The sequence below is a fragment of the Pleurodeles waltl genome, chromosome 9 (assembly GCF_031143425.1).
Source record: "Pleurodeles waltl isolate 20211129_DDA chromosome 9, aPleWal1.hap1.20221129, whole genome shotgun sequence".
In the NCBI taxonomy this organism is placed as follows: Eukaryota; Metazoa; Chordata; class Amphibia; order Caudata; family Salamandridae; genus Pleurodeles; species Pleurodeles waltl.
Window position 1 is genome coordinate 749,177,074 of NC_090448.1, and position 15,982 is coordinate 749,193,055.

Genomic DNA, 15,982 nt, shown 5'->3' on the forward strand with positions numbered 1-15,982 from the left:
CTTGGGGTGGATATCAGTCAGTAGATATTTCGACTCCATTGCGCATGGGCGTCGACTCCATCTTAGATTGTTTTCCCTGCAGAGGGTGAGGTAGGAGTTGTGTATGCTAGTAATAGTGCCCATGCAATGGAGTGAATGCGTCTGTACATAATGAAGCTTAAAGTAATATATTTACAAATGTACAAATGTTTAAGATCTACTTCTGAACGGCTACAGGCTCCCGGGGAGGCGGGTGGGCGCATGTGAATCTGCAGCGACTAATGCCACGAACAGATGTACACTGGGTAAGTGACATTTTCCGTTCGATGGCATGTGTAGCTGCAGATACACATGCTGTGCATAGACTAACAAGCAGTTATCTCCCCAAAAGCGGTGGTTCAGCCTGTAAGAGTTGAAGTAGTTTGAAATAATGTTCTTAGTACAGCTTGACCTACTGTTGCTTGTTGTGCAGTTAACACATCTACACAGTAGTGCTTGGTAAATGTATGAGGCGTAGACCATGTTGCTGTCTTACATATTTCGTTCATTGGAATATTTCCTAGAAAGGCCATGGTAGCACCTTTCTTTCTGGTTGAGTGTGCCTTTGGTGTAATAGGCAGTTCTCTTTTAGCTTTAAAATGGCATGTTTGAATGCACTTAACTATCCATCTAGCAATGCCTTGTTTTGAAATTGGATTTCCTGTATCAGGTTTTTGAAAGGCGATAAATAGTTGTTTTGTCTTTCGAATTAGTTTTGTTCTTTCAATGTAGTACATTAGTGCTCTTTTGATGTCTAATGTATGTAGTGCTCTTTCAGCTACAGAAACTGGCTGTGGGAAGAACACTGGTAATTCTACTGTTTGATTCAAGTGGAACGGTGAGATTACTTTTGGTAAAAATTTAGGATTGGTCCGTAGAACAACTTTATTTTTGTGTATTTTAATAAATGGTTCTTGAATGGTAAATGCTTGAATTTCACTCACTCTTCTTAGAGATGTGATGGCAATTAAAAATGCAACTTTCCACGTTAAGTATTGCATTTCACAAGAGTGCATGGGCTCAAAAGGTGGACCCATGAGTCGTGTTAAGACAATGTTGAGGTTCCATGAAGGAACCGGTGGTGTTCTTGGTGGTATGATTCTCTTTAGGCCTTCCATAAACGCTTTTAAGACTGGTATCCTAAATAATGAAGTTGAGTGCGTAATTTGCAGGTAAGCTGAAATTGCAGCCAGATGTATTTTAATGGAAGAGAAAGCTAGTTTAGATTTCTGCAAATGTAGTAAGTATCCTACTATCTCTTTTGCAGATGCGTGTAAAGGTTGAATTTGATTATTATGGCAGTAATAAACAAATCTTTTCCACTTATTTGCATAACAGTGTCTAGTGGTAGGTTTTCTAGCCTGTTTTATGACCTCCATGCATTCCTGTGTGAGGTCTAAGTGCCCGAATTCTAGGATTTCAGGAGCCAAATTGCTAGACTCAGCGATGCTGGATTTGGATGTCTGATCTGTTGTTTGTGTTGTGTTAACAGATCTGGTCTGTTTGGCAGTTTGATATGAGGTACTACTGAAAGGTCTAGTAGTGTTGTGTACCAAGGTTGCCTTGCCCATGTTGGTGTTATTAGTATGAGTTTGAGTTTGTTTTGACTCAACTTGTTTACTAGATATGGAAGAAGTGGGAGAGGGGGAAAAGCGTACGCAAATATCCCTGACCAGTTCATCCATAGTGCATTGCCCTGAGACTGATGTTGTGGGTACCTGGATGCGAAGTTTTGGCATTTTGAGTTTTCTTTTGTTGCAAATAGATCTATTTGTGGCGTTCCCCACATTCTGAAGTAAGTGTTCAGTATTTGGGGGTGAATTTCCCATTCGTGGATCTGTTGGTGATCCCGAGAGAGATTGTTTGCTAACTGATTCTGAATCCCTGGAATAAATTGTGCTATTAGGCGAATGTGGTTGTGAATCGCCCAATGCCATATTTTTTGTGTTAGGAGACACAACTGTGTCGAGTGTGTTCCTCCCTGTTTGTTTAGGTAATACATTGTTGTCATGTTGTCTGTTTTGACAAGAGTGTATTTGTGGGTTATTATGGGTTGAAATGCTTTCAGAGATAGAAATACCGCTAACAGTTCTAAGTGGTTTATATGAAACTGTTTTTGCCGAATGTCCCATTGTCCTTGGATGCTGTGCTGATTGAGGTGTGCTCCCCACCCTGTCATGGATGCATCGGTCGTTATTACGTATTGTGGCACTGGGTCTTGAAAAGGCTGCCCTTGGTTTAAATTTATACTGTTCCACCATTGAAGCGAGATGTATGTTTGGCGGTCTATCAACACCAGATCTAGAAGTTGACCCTGTGCCTGTGACCACTGTGATGCTAGGCACTGTTGTAAGGGCCGCATGTGCAACCTTGCGTTTGGGACTATGGCTATGCATGAGGACATCATGCCTAGGAGTTTCATTACTAATTTGACCTGTATCTTTTGGTTTGGATACATGGCTTGTATGACATTTTGGAATGTTTGGACTCTTTGTGGACTTGGAGTGACAATTCCTTTTACTGTGTTGATTGTTGCTCCTAGGTATTGCTGTGTTTGACACGGCAGAAGGTGTGACTTTGAGTAATTGATTGAGAAACCTAGTTTGTGTAGGGTTTCTATGACGTAATTTGTGTGTTGTGAACACTGTTTTTGCGTGTTGGTTTTGATTAACCAATCGTCTAGGTACGGGAACACATGTATTTGCTGCCTTCTGATATGTGCAGCTACTACTGCTAGACATTTTGTAAAAACTCTTGGCACAGTTGTTATTCCAAATGGCAACACTTTGAATTGGTAATGTATCCCTTGGAATACAAACCTTAGGTACTTCCTGTGTGAAGGATGTATTGGTATATGGAAATATGCATCCTTTAGATCCAGTGTTGTCATGTAGTCTTGTTGTTTGAGCAGTGGGATTACTTCTTGTAATGTAACCATGTGAAAATGGTCTGATTTGATGTATGTATTTAATATTCTGAGATCTAGTATAGGTCTTAGTGTTCTGTCTTTTTTGGGTATCAGAAAGTACAGGGAGTAAACTCCTGTGTTTAGTTCTTGTTTTGGTACTAATTCTATTGCTTCTTTTTGGAGCAATGCTTGAACTTCTAATCCTAGAAGATTTATCTGTTGTTTCGACATACTGTGTGTTTTCGGTGGGACTGTTGGAGGGAATTCGCGAAATTCTATGCAATAACCATGCTGGATAATTGCTAGTACCCAAGTATCTGTTGTTATCTCCTCCCAATGTTTGTAAAATTGGCTTAATCTTCCCCCCACAGGTGTTATGTGATGGGGATGTGTGACTTGTGAGTCACTGCTTATTTTGAGGACTTTTGGGGCTTTGGAATTTTCCTCTACTTCTTTGGAATGGTCCCCCTCTATATTGCCCCTGAAAACTTCCCCGCTGATATTGGCTTTGGTAAGTGGGCCTTGTTTGTGATGTTGTGGTTTCTGTAGGTTGTCCTCGAAACCCTCACCTAAAAGGGGTTTTGCGAAAGGTGCCTCTGCTCTGCGGGGAGTAGAGTGCGCCCATGGCTTTTGCCGTATCAGTGTCTTTCTTGAGTTTCTCAATAGCAGTGTCGACTTCCGGCCCAAACAACTGCTGTTCATTAAATGGCATATTTAGCACGGCTTGTTGAATTTCCGGCTTGAAACCTGACGTGCGGAGCCATGCGTGCCTTCTTATTGTTATTGCAGTATTTACTGTCCTTGCAGCCGTGTCTGCTGCATCCATTGAAGACCGTATCTGATTATTAGAGATACTTTGTCCTTCTTCCACCACTTGTTGTGCTCTTTTTTGGAACTCCTTGGGTAAGTGTTCTATCAAATGTTGCATCTCATCCCAGTGAGCTCTGTCATATCTTGCCAAAAGCGCTTGTGAATTGGCAATGCGCCATTGGTTTGCTGCTTGTGCTGCAACCCCTTTGCCCTCAGCATCAAATTTGCGACTCTCTTTGTCTGGAGGTGGTGCGTCTCCCGAGGTATGAGAGTTTGCTCTCTTACGAGCTGCCCCGACAACTACTGAGTCTGGAGTTAACTGCGTTGTAATATAAACAGGATCTGTTGGCGGTGGCTTTTACTTTTTCTCCACCCTTGGAGTTATGGCTCGGCCTTTAACAGGATCCGGAAAGATTTGTTTTGAATGTTTTAGCATTCCTGGGAGCATAGGTGGTCTTTGGTACTGGCTATGAGTGGAGGTTAGCGTGTTAAACAAGAAGTCATCCTCAATTGGTTCTGAATGCAAGGTGACGTTATGGAAAGCAGCTGCCCTTGCGATCAGCTGTGTGTAAGATGTACTGTCCTCAGGAGGGGACGGACTGGTAGGGTACGAGTCTGGGCTGTGGTCCGATACTGGAGCATCGTAAAGGTCCCATGCATCGGGATCATCTTGACTCATGGCAGTATGAGTCGGTGAGTGAATCAGTGGAGGAGTTGCTACTGGTGATGTGTGCACTGATGGTGGTGGAGAAGGTGGTGGAGTTGTTTTCTTTGCCACCTTTGCCTGTGGCTCCTTGTCCTTTTCGTGAAAGGCAAGTTTTCTTTTTGTTTTAATTGGAGGAAGAGTGGTTATCTTCCCTGTGTCTTGATGAATGTGGAGCCTCCTTTGAGTATAGTTTGGCTCTACAGCTTGAAGTTCCTCTCCAAATCTATGTTTTTTCATTTGTGAGGCTAATCCTTGTTCCTCTGTGTAGGAACCTGTTCTCGGCTCCGAGGCTGGATGTTTCGGAACCGAAACTTTTTCGGAGGTCTTTTTAGGCTCCGAAGAAACCTTTGTAATTTTCGGCATGGTGGTGTCTCGGTGCCGAATTTGTTCGGTGCCCCTGTCACGGTGGCGAAATTTCTCAGAGCCGATGTCTCGGGTCCGAGATTGCTGTGTGGCGGTATCTCGACCGGAGTCGGATGACTTCGACACCAGCGTGCCCTTTTTCGGTGCCTTGGCTCGGTCACCGCTTTTTGGGTTAAGCCATGGCCTGTTGGCGGTGGCGTCCCCTGGGCTCTTGTTGACTTCTCGTGAGTCTTATGTTTCGACGTCTTACTCACGGTTTTTGGCGTTTCTTCGGCCTCGAGCTCTTCCGAGTCCGATTCGTGGATAGAGAAAGCTTCCTCTTCTTCCTCGAAACGCTCTTGTTCTGTCGGCGTCGACGCCATCTGCAGTCTTCTGGCTCTTCGGTCTCTTAACGTCTTTCTGGACCGAAACGCTTGACAGGCCTCACAAGTATCTTCCTTGTGCTCTGGGGAAAAGCACAAGTTACAGACCAGATGCTGATCCGTATACAGATACTTGTTATGGCATTTTGGACAGAAGCGGAATGGGGTCCGTTCCATCAGCCTTGAATTCACACGTGGCCGGGCCGACCAGGCCCTGACGGGGGATCGAAAAAACCCCGAAGGGCCACCGGAACTCTTCTAAATTCGGTGTCGATCTGTTGTAACTAACCCGATACCGAACGCAAACAATACTGACGTTTTTTCAGAGATTCTAACTAACTTTCCGACCCGAAACACGGAGCGAAAAGGAACACGTCCGAACCCGATGGCGGAAAAAAAAACAATCTAAGATGGAGTCGACACCCATGCGCAATGGAGTCGAAATGGGAGGAGTCCCTCGGTCTCGTGACTCGAAAAGACTTCTTCGAAGAAAAACAACTTGTAACACTCCGAGCCCAACACCAGATGGCGGGATGTGCACAGCATGTGTATCTGCAGCTACACATGCCATCGAACATATATATATATCCTGGCACAGACTATCTCACTCAAGAAAAGGGCAAGAGTTGCTGTAGGTGCCCTCCCCTGTTGTAATCAATGCAGGAAAGAAAAGGCGGATGATAGTCATATGTTTGTGTCTTGCCGCAAGCTGAGCAGCTTTAAGGAAAGTGTGTTGAGAGATTTCTGGGGGTTTTGGTGAACAAATCACGAGCCCCCTCCTGATTCTGTTTGGGATGCATATTCAAAATGGTTTGTGCACATCACACAGAGAGAAATGCCTGCCTTTCTGTCTTATTTTGTTGGCGAGGAGGGAATGTTGTATATACTGGTTGAAGCCCACCGGCTCTTGGGAGTTGCGTAAAATCAGTGGACAAAGTTTGTAAAGTGGATTTGGTCTTAAGAGTAGCGGGTAGAGGAAAGATGATTGGAAAAAGTGCATTCTATCGAATGAGAGCAACAGAGTTTCCACTGGTCCTACAAAGAAGCCTAACTTGCAGATGTGAAGTGGTGTACAAGGGCTCCCACCTTCTATCCTTTGTTTCTCGCCTACTTCTGAGATACAGCAGTGATAATGGTGAATGGTCAATGGACACCTTTTGGTGTGACGTACTGTCTCTGCTGGCATATGAGGACGAAAAAAACAAGCATTTACAATGCAATCGGTCTCGTATTAGCTTGAGTTAGAGCTATTAGCGTTGTAAATTCTTAACTGGATTTTTTTTATTGCCACTTAAATTGAAAATTAAAAGTAAAACAGTTGATATAAACGAGCAGATTTAAAGCGCCACTGCCACCCTGAGCATAAGCCAGAAGGAGAGACTCAAAAGAAAAAAAAAAAAAAAAAGAAGTTCAATCACAGTCAAACTTATCGGCACACATTCAATTATCCATGTAACAGGGACAGTCTACAAGGCGGTAACAAATGTAAGCATTTACCAACAATAATAAAGGATTTTTGAAAGGCAAGCCCACCAACGATTGAAAGTGAAGGGCATGCGGTGGGCATGGTTAGAAGCCCACAAATCTTACAATAGGTGAAAGCCATGCACGCTCGACCTAAAAAGGACACTTATTGCTTAACTAACACCTCAAGCGATAAACAAATCTGTCCATTACTAACACATCCAGAGCGCAATAGCTTGCCAATTACACTATCCAAGGATCACACCAGTGGTAATGTGCTTGCACTCTCAATTATCAGTCACAGCCCCTAAAAAGTAATGTTCCCAATTATTAAGTCAGCCTAGAAACAGGCCATCTCTTCTTCAGGAGATGAGACTTTGAGTGGCTATTCTTAATGTGAAAACCTAAGAAACCCTATGGACTATAATAATCAGGCTGGAATTGTCCTTCTTACAAATAACATCTGAAAACTCAAACAAATCTTTCCGCTGTGAACGACCCTTGAGACTTAATGGTTTGTTCCAAATCTAATACCCTAAGGATTCAATAACATAATACAGTCTAACACCACCAGAGACCATAAGCCTTTCTTTTAATATCATCCTTCAGACAGAGCAAGTCTGTTCTTTTCTAACATGCCAGGAAACACTTGGCTCAATATTTTTACAAAAACCTTGGGGTTTTAATAGAGTTAAACTATACAAACTGAATCTATTTCTAAAAACCTAATCATAGAAGGGCTCTATCAATTAATAACACCCCTATCGAAGTAATAGCTCCATCGATTACTAAAAGATCAAGGACAAACTGACTCCATCTGATGTGAATACCTCAGACACTATCCGTTATCAAGATCCTAATTACAGAATTGTTCTCTTCTTGATTAATATCCCAAAACAAGAAACAAAAATCCATGCTTTACTATTCCTAATATGTTAAGGATAACTATTCAGAATGACTCAATCTTTTACTATCACTCCATGGATAAAAGGGCTCCACCTATTCCTAGCACAGAGAGATTCTTGGCTTGGGCCATAACTAACATATCTCAGTGATATTCACAAAACTAATACAATAGGATTATTATGGTTGATCACTAATACTTCAGGGAAGTAATAGCTCTATCCATTACGAATACTGTAGTGAGTTCATTGTGCACGTCATTACTCATTTCTAACGGGCAGACTGGCTCTCAACATTATTAACACTCCAGGGAAGGAATATCTTATGCTATTACTAATAGCCGAGGAAAGGAATGGCTATATCCACTGCTTATACCTCAGGGACCAAATGAATCCATCCTTAAACAATAACTCAGGGAAAATGCTCTATGTGTAACTAACACCCCTGAGGGGTTAACTGCTGTATCAATTACCAAATCCACGACAGATCAAATTGATCACCTTCACAAACAGAACTGTTCCAAAGATTAATATAACTGCAATCATTTAATAGGTCAATTTATGACCAGTACAAACAGAGTAATAATAGTTCTTTTGTGGGCAAATAACATCAGCAGCTGAATGACTCCATTCATTGACAAATGTTTTGATGGATAGCATGATCCATATCTATTACTAACTTGGTGATGCAACTGTTGGCCTCCAGAAAAGTCTCAATACCGGGGTGGGCTGAAGACAAACTAGGCAGGAGCATCATCATTTTGAACAATAAATATCAGCAACACTTACCTCCCATGGCACCCTCCTCCAAAAGCTCTCCTCTCCAGCCTGGTTGATTGGCCGAATGACCCCATGAACCTCCAAGAGATTCCAGTCGGTGTGCAAAACATTCCTGGGTGGAAAAGTCCCCGACCCTGGACTCCAGGTCAGACTTTGATAAAGTCAGAACCCTACCACCATCAGTGGCTGCTGGCTTCAACGACTCCCCCAGATTGGTAGCTGTTGATGCACCCCCGTCCATGCTTAGAACACGAGCATGTGTTTTTGCACTGGCAGTGCTTGACGTCCTATGGGCGTACGTCCTTTTGGCTGGGCCCCCTTCTGGGTGAGTGGGGTCTAGCTCCGTTTTAGGGGCCCTCCGTTTGCGCTGCTGTGTGGCCTGACGCTCCATTTCAGGGGAGTAGCATGAAGTGCTGGAGGAACTGTCACTACTGTAGTTGCGTTGGGAGCGTATGCTGGATGTCCGACTAATGTCACTGGCATCACTGGAGTCTTCATCCTCAAAAAATGTCTCACTGTATGCTTTGGCATCCAGGATAGTCCGCACGGGTGCATATTCCTGGTGGTAAGCACAATCAAAACTTCCACTTCCATGTCTGCGGGAGGGTTTCCGTCTGCCAGATTTGTGCCCTGAACCTTGCCGCAAAATGTTCAAATCTTTTGGGCGTACAACCTGCTCCATTTCTGGCAGGTTTGTAAGTGATGCCAATATGGGTTCTGAGAATACAAGACACCCAGCGTCTTTCCCCAAACTTTCTGTCCTTAGCTCACTTTGTAAGTCTCTGCTCGTGCGTGGAGGTTCAGAATCTTTCGCCCTTTCGTCTGGAGCATTTTCAGCCCCATGATCTATCAACGTGTCTGACTGAGTCACAGTGTCAAAGGATTCCAATGTGTTTTGTGTGTCCTCATTCTGACTAGCAAAGCCATTCAATACACCGCAGTCTTCATCCTCAGGAGATTTCAGAAGCTCACTGTCTGACAATGCATCTGTATCACTTTCCTCCCTAGTCGCTGCAGTGTGTGAGGCATCCCCACCTACGAGATGCTCTGAACAGACCATGCCTGCTGGCCTGCTGTTATGGCCAAATGATGGGCTATCCAAATGTGTGGAGTTCGTCTTTTCACTTTTGTAACTGCTGAGTGTGCTGGGGGTTTCCTTATCCGTTCCACTGAAACAACTGTCTGAGGATCCTGCTTTCTTTGGGACAGCACTCTCAAGGCCCTCTGAGGAGCCTTTATGGTCCAGGGGCTTGTAATTTCCAGATCGGCGTTTCTCCTTTCGGCTACTAGTTCTCAGTATGTTTCTGTTGGTCATGGAGAAGTTAAGGAAACCTTCGCTCAGTTCTGCACTCAGGCTGCTCTTAATTAGTGGGCTCATTGGGGTGTCAGCAATGCTTTCTGATTCACTGGCGTGCCAGCTCGCTGCCTGTTGGAGGGTTGTTACTGCTGGTGACCTGCTGTCCCGGGGCCTTCCACTTACCGGTGACTGGTCTGACGAATCTGTACTATGTATGGACTGGGTCTTTTTGACAGGGAGGGAGGAGAGGCTTTTGCCTGCAATGGTGCTATACTGGTCCAGGTCTTGGAGAGATGGAACCTCACCTGGCACAGTGATACCAGGAGGCCGAAGCTGGTAATCACCAACTGAAAAGGAGAAAGATACAGTGAAAATCTGCTTCTCAGCTCATGGGTTCATGCGCAAAACTTTAAAACCACAGTTATCCTTAGATTCAAGGTCTTTAAAATTCACAAGACAACAAAAGATTACATCTTTCTTGCTCATTACTTACTAACATTCAGCAATCTCAACTAACAATCAGCAATCTTTGAACATTCAGTCTTAAGCAAATCAAAGGGATTCCAATAATAACTTCCACTTGCTGGAAAAGACTGGCTTGGGGATACAAGTACTGTAATGAACAATTTCCCTTAGAGATCAGACTTTCAGTACTTTTTCAGTTTTGACTGTAAAAGGATATTCAGTAAAGCAATCTTGCTATGGCACCAGTGTCTTCTGACTTGTTACATATAATAGATTGCAGGCAATTATTTTGTATCCTTTACTAATTACATATTAGCTTTCAAATCCCTTTGAGATTATCTGCTGCATACCTATAACGCTTTCTTTTAGCTCACCTTAGACACAGACGAAAGTCCTCACCACTTCCTTTTCTGGGGGAATCTCTATAAGTATTGACCAACCACAATTACAAGGATTTCAAAGTCTAAATCTGTAAAAGTTGGCAAAGGGAAAGGTCCCTCTCCTGTTTTACTATACAGATTCTCAATCTTCTCTCTGTACTGTGCCATACACCCCTTCCTACAGTGATGAAGTTGATTTATCAACCTAAATTACTACAGAATATTAATAAATAGTAATAAATTCCCTTTCTCATTATTTCACAACTTAAGATGTTTATTTTCTGTATTTACAGTTCTCCAGCATCTGTATCTTTCAGCGATTCACATTATTCACATTCAAGTATTCCCCAAAATCAGGCTAGGAACTCCACAGAAGTAAATGTTCACACTCTACAAATTCAACAAATGAAACTGAAATGGCCATAGAGCACTTATAGTCCATCCACCTCATTATGAAAACCCAAACTCCAGTCAAAAACTTGGAGAAATTAAGAGCGACAACCCTCCTCAGAGGTAGCAAATGTCAGATTTGTATTGATTGTCTAGGAGACTACTAGTAGCTTCATGAACAGGAAGGAGGGCAGGTGCATGTAATCTATGAAAGATACTGCTATGAACCATAGTAACCGATAAATAACTTTTTCTTGCAATTTCCACAGATTCACATGCCAGAATTATGATTAATTAAACAGTAAGTATGGCAAGAAGCCCAACTGCTGCTTTACATTTGTCCTTAATGCTCGTCTCCAGTGTCTGAGAGCAATCCCAGCTTTTACATGACAGGAGGGGATCCAAGCTGTAATCTGGCAAACAATGCTTTGCTTAAAATAAAATAAAAAAATCCATAATAGATGAGCCTGATTTCCAAGTCTTTAGTCCTATTGATGTAATAAACAAAACAAAAAATCTTTGTTGAAGATAAAATGCAGGTGTTTTGAATATGATATGTAAAATACTGAGCATGTGGATATACACATAATGGTTAACTATTTGTGAGGCTTCTATCTCTATTGAGGGGCTTCTACCTCTATTGAGATACTTTAACATTTATTTTTAATAACAGTTATTAAAAAAAAAAAAGAGGAAAAATGCTAGGCAATGAATTTTATTTCCTCCTATGAACTTACATTGGGACCGACTTAGGGACTTTAAGCAAGAATCAAGAATTTGCTGAAAGTGTCAAGTAAGGCAGTTTAAATAAGAACTCCTGAATTGCATGAATGTGCCTTCTAGATATTATGGCTAGAAGAAACACTGACTTTCATGACCATATTTGAAGGGTGAACGAGTCTACGCATTCAAGTGAATCTTCAAGGACAGCAACTAGGATTGTGTTGCAGTAGTGCATTTTTTTTATTAGATGGGGAAAAAAAATGTATGAGAAAAAGTTACCTACTTTAATATTACCGCAGATTATTTACCGTACTCCTTTCAAGGCTCCTGACCAGAAAACATTTCCTCAGCTCCGCCCAGTAGTGCAATGCAGGATCCAGTTACCGCTTACCTTCAAGCGCACACCTCCAGAGTACATTAGTTGCCAACCAGTGCAATGGTGTAAGTTTCTGATACTTCATCCATGCTCCATTGAAGTGCATACACAAGAAAAGAGCCACAACCAAGAAGAAAAATACAGCCCAGGATGACTTTTCACATCTTAGAACTTTATCAGCACCAATTAGTTGGGGAAAAGGTAGGGCGTTGAGGATTCTGCTGGAAGATTATGTATCCAATAAACATCTAATTACCAAAGGTAACCAAATGAATTTGAAGGCCTTCCAACGAATGCATCTTCCTGCAGATTTCTCACCTTACGGATGCATCCCATGCCCTATTAATGCATAACTCCACTTATGAGGAGATGGGATTAAGTGTTGCTGGAAAATCAAAGAAGGAACGCAACACAGCATGGGCAAAAATATTCACATTTTTTTACCAGGACCTCAGGGCAGTACTCTCCACAATGCAAAAGTACTACTTGTAACCCTTATGTAAAACACTCTGGAACGTTGTACCTTTCTCCAAAATATTCCAGGAGTGTAGTTAGAATAGCTTAAGTTTCCTGGACGAGTTGAGGCAGCACTGCATGTTCCCGAAATATTCTACGACTGGAGTTAGAACAGTAAATGTGGCCTACTATTGTCTACCATGCTCAAAACACCCATTAGCATGCAACTCAAGGTAAGAAACGCAAATGTGCAGGCAAAGTACCAGTCGCAGAGTGCCTGAAGCATGAGGCAGTTTTACTTGGCAAAAGTATGCAAGGAGGACCAACTCTGCTGCCTGGCAGATGTTGACAACTGTTCCTCCTCCTTGGTTAGGTGTGGAGGAGGTAAGAAACAAGGAAGTAAACTCGCCCATATGCACAAACCACCTTGGATAAGGAGGATGGGTAGATGCAAAGGACCACCTTCTCCATGTAGAAGGTGGACCGACAGAGTAACTGACGTTTTTCGACCCTATGAGTAGAAGTAATTGGCACAAACAGAACAGTGTTTGGAGTAAGAAGCTGAACCAGGATACTGTGCATAGACTCCAAAATGCCATTTAGAATATCAATTAAAAAAATCAAATTCCACTGAAGAACAATAAACTGAGATTCAGGACACACAAGCAAGGCAAAACATTTAGAAACCACGTTTTAGTGACAGTAAAAACATCAATATGTCTTGACTGTGACATGTAAAGGTGACTTATCCCTGAGTATTTATGCTCTAGTGGTCTGCACAAATGGATTTGGTAGCCTGCTTTTTTACTGCCACAATGACGTCTGCAACTTTATTAAACTGCAAAACTATTCTAGCTTGCACCGATCAATCTGCACATGTGCAGGCACAGTATTTGAAGTGGAGGTCCTGACCGTTTTTCTGTGAGAGAAGTTCTACTATAGGCAGCAGGGTAACAGGAGGCCACTCACTGAATCAGACCCTACCTACCCAGCCTGAGGATTTTAAAACCAGCAGTGCCTGATCCTTCTGCACTTTCTGCAATACTTTGCACAGAAGAGGTAAACTGGGAATGGCTATAGCAGGCCTGATAACCAATGAAATAGGAGGGATCCTCAGGGAACCAACCAGAGAAAGTATAAAGCACAGAACTTAGGACGCTTCCTGTCCCTGACTCTGGAGAAGCGATTCAAGAATGGAAGCCCCAATCTGGAGAACATTGCCTCCATCACTTCATGCTGTAGCTCCTATCTGTGGTCCTCCAAACTGAGCATCCAATCTTACAAAGAGGGAAGGCTGTCGCATTAACCTAGTCACTGAACCTACTTCTACAGACTAATTCACCTCCCAACCTAGGACCCATAACTCCGCACTGCCCCGTTGGCTAATATAAGGGCCAGTAGCGAAAGACCATCAGCAGAAGAAGGACCACCATCAGCTCTAACACGTTTATATACAGATGCTTCTCAGACACGGATCAAAAGCCCTACATGTCCCCCAAGAGGAGCACCCCAGTCCAGCAAGGGTGAATCCATGACCAACGTAATCAAAGCCTGCAGGGGTGTGAATGGGCGGTTCCTGTAGCAGCTGCAGGAGTCCATCACATCTGGTAGGACATACTGACAGGATGTAGAAGGCTATCATGCCTAGGAGGCAGAAGACCTGCTGAACTGGAAACCAAGCTTAGGTCGGACATACAAGAATCATCACCTAATTATTCACATCCACTCAGGTGGAGGAGGAAAGGCCTTAACTTGAGGTGCATAAATTATGTTCAATTCAAGGTCAGCCTCTGTCTGCAAGTGATGAGCTCTTGGGCACTGACGGTAAATCCCAGTTTGTGGAGGAGAATCATTGTCTGCTAGTGATGTTCCTTAATCAGCATCTGGGACTTTGCTAGCAAGTCAGAAACACATGAATTCCTGACTGTCACAGGGAAGCCTCTAAACCCTCCAGCACCTTCATAAAGATAGAAGGGGATGCTTTAAGTCCAAATGTTGAGATTGAATTGGCTCAGTGACAGCATTTTGAATTAGTCCTACCAAATGAACAGAATCAGAAAGAAGGGAGAGATGCAAGCCAGAGCTCCAGCTCAGTCCTTCTTCATGTTCAAGAAGTAAAGAGTAAATTCCTTGACCTACCCTCTTTCAGGTAGCACTATCTCTATGGTCACCTTATCCAGCAAGTTTAGAATCTCTGCCTCTAGGATCAAGACTTGAGGCAGAGAACACATTCTGAGGGAAGGGGTGGAAGAAAGGAAAAGAAGGGCACAGGCTAAGGGGATTAGCTGGATGACCCATAAATCTGCAATTATCTCCTCCTAAATGTTGAGAAACTGGGAGACCTTCCATGTTGGAAGATGTCATGAGAGGGTGGAATCCAAGAGTTTGCTAAGTGTAGGAACCCAGACAAGTTAGTGGGAGGTGGATTTGCTGCTGCTGCTCGTGAGGTCACCAATTACATTTAACTCTGCTCGAAAGCAGAATATGACTGCTGTGACATTTGGCCATGTTGAGATGGCTAAATTGGTTGAGATTGTACAATATTGGAATAGTCAGGAAACATTTGTCTCTGTTGATGGAAATGGCATGCTGGGTGTGCTATGTAAAGGGGTCCAGGATTACTTTTTTATGCTTTCGAGGGAACAGTCACCTTCTCGGTCAGCCTTGTCTATGAATATCTGCTCATCGTCAAAGGGCATGTCCATAAGCCTAGTCTGGATATCTCCTGAGAAACCAATGGAATGTGTTTAGGCATACCAACGCAATGATAAAACTGCCCAGAGAATGAACAGCAGTAACCAGAAGTAGAGCAAACAATCCTCCAGCAGCCTGTCCACCAGTGACTATGAGAATTTTTTTTTTTTTTTCATAGAGTCTGAAAGTTATTAACTGTAAGGTCCAGAGTCTAGAAGAGACACTTCCTACATCTTCTGAACGTCCGATGTAAAAGATATAACCTACTCAAAGCTGGATGGGAAATCTCAAATTCTGGTGAAGTATCTAGGCCACTGGAATTTCTTTTTTAAGTCCATGTATATGCTACCATCCATATCATCAGGTGGCAGGAAGTGATCAGTTTCTGAGCCATCATCCTGCATGAATCTGAAATGAAGATCTCATACTAACAGGAAACCCACAGAACTCTGGGAGGTGTTTACAATCAGGTTTAGCAATAAAATTGACCTGGATCTTTTTTTGCTATACAGAGCATATCTTTCTCCATCAACTCTTTGGCCGGTTAACTCCGTAAATGACATCTTTGTCAAATAGGAGCTGCGCATACAGGGTATGGTGCTTTTGCCATTTTAGACTCCGTCTTATGTGAAGGGGGTCCATGGAGGCGCAGCATCGTGGTCAGAGTTGCCAGAGCCACAAACCTCAAAAGAACAGTTTCTCGCTTGGAGAGTGCCCAGTCAGCCTGAAAGAATCAGACCAAAAGGTGGAATGCCACAACCAGAGTAGGGTCGGCTTTTGGACCTGGCAACTCTGGTCTTATGTTTTAGGGCACAAAGGTCTTGCTTGATGATAACACTAAACCGTCCAGAGGGCACGATTGTTTCCTTGAGGGAGAAGGACTAATCC

At 43.0% G+C, this 15,982-nt stretch overlaps 1 protein-coding gene across 3 annotated transcripts in view; it reads right to left on the reverse strand.

The window, feature by feature from the left end:
* The window catches only part of PCNX3 (pecanex 3), a 707,803-nt gene that overhangs the window by 605,501 nt on the left and 86,320 nt on the right, over positions 1–15,982 (reverse strand). For all 3 annotated transcript variants that reach the window (XM_069207883.1, XM_069207884.1, XM_069207882.1), the window contains exon 6: positions 8,323–9,957. In XM_069207883.1, the coding sequence (XP_069063984.1) occupies positions 8,323–9,957 (1,635 nt within the window). The remainder of the gene's footprint in view (positions 1–8,322; positions 9,958–15,982) is intronic.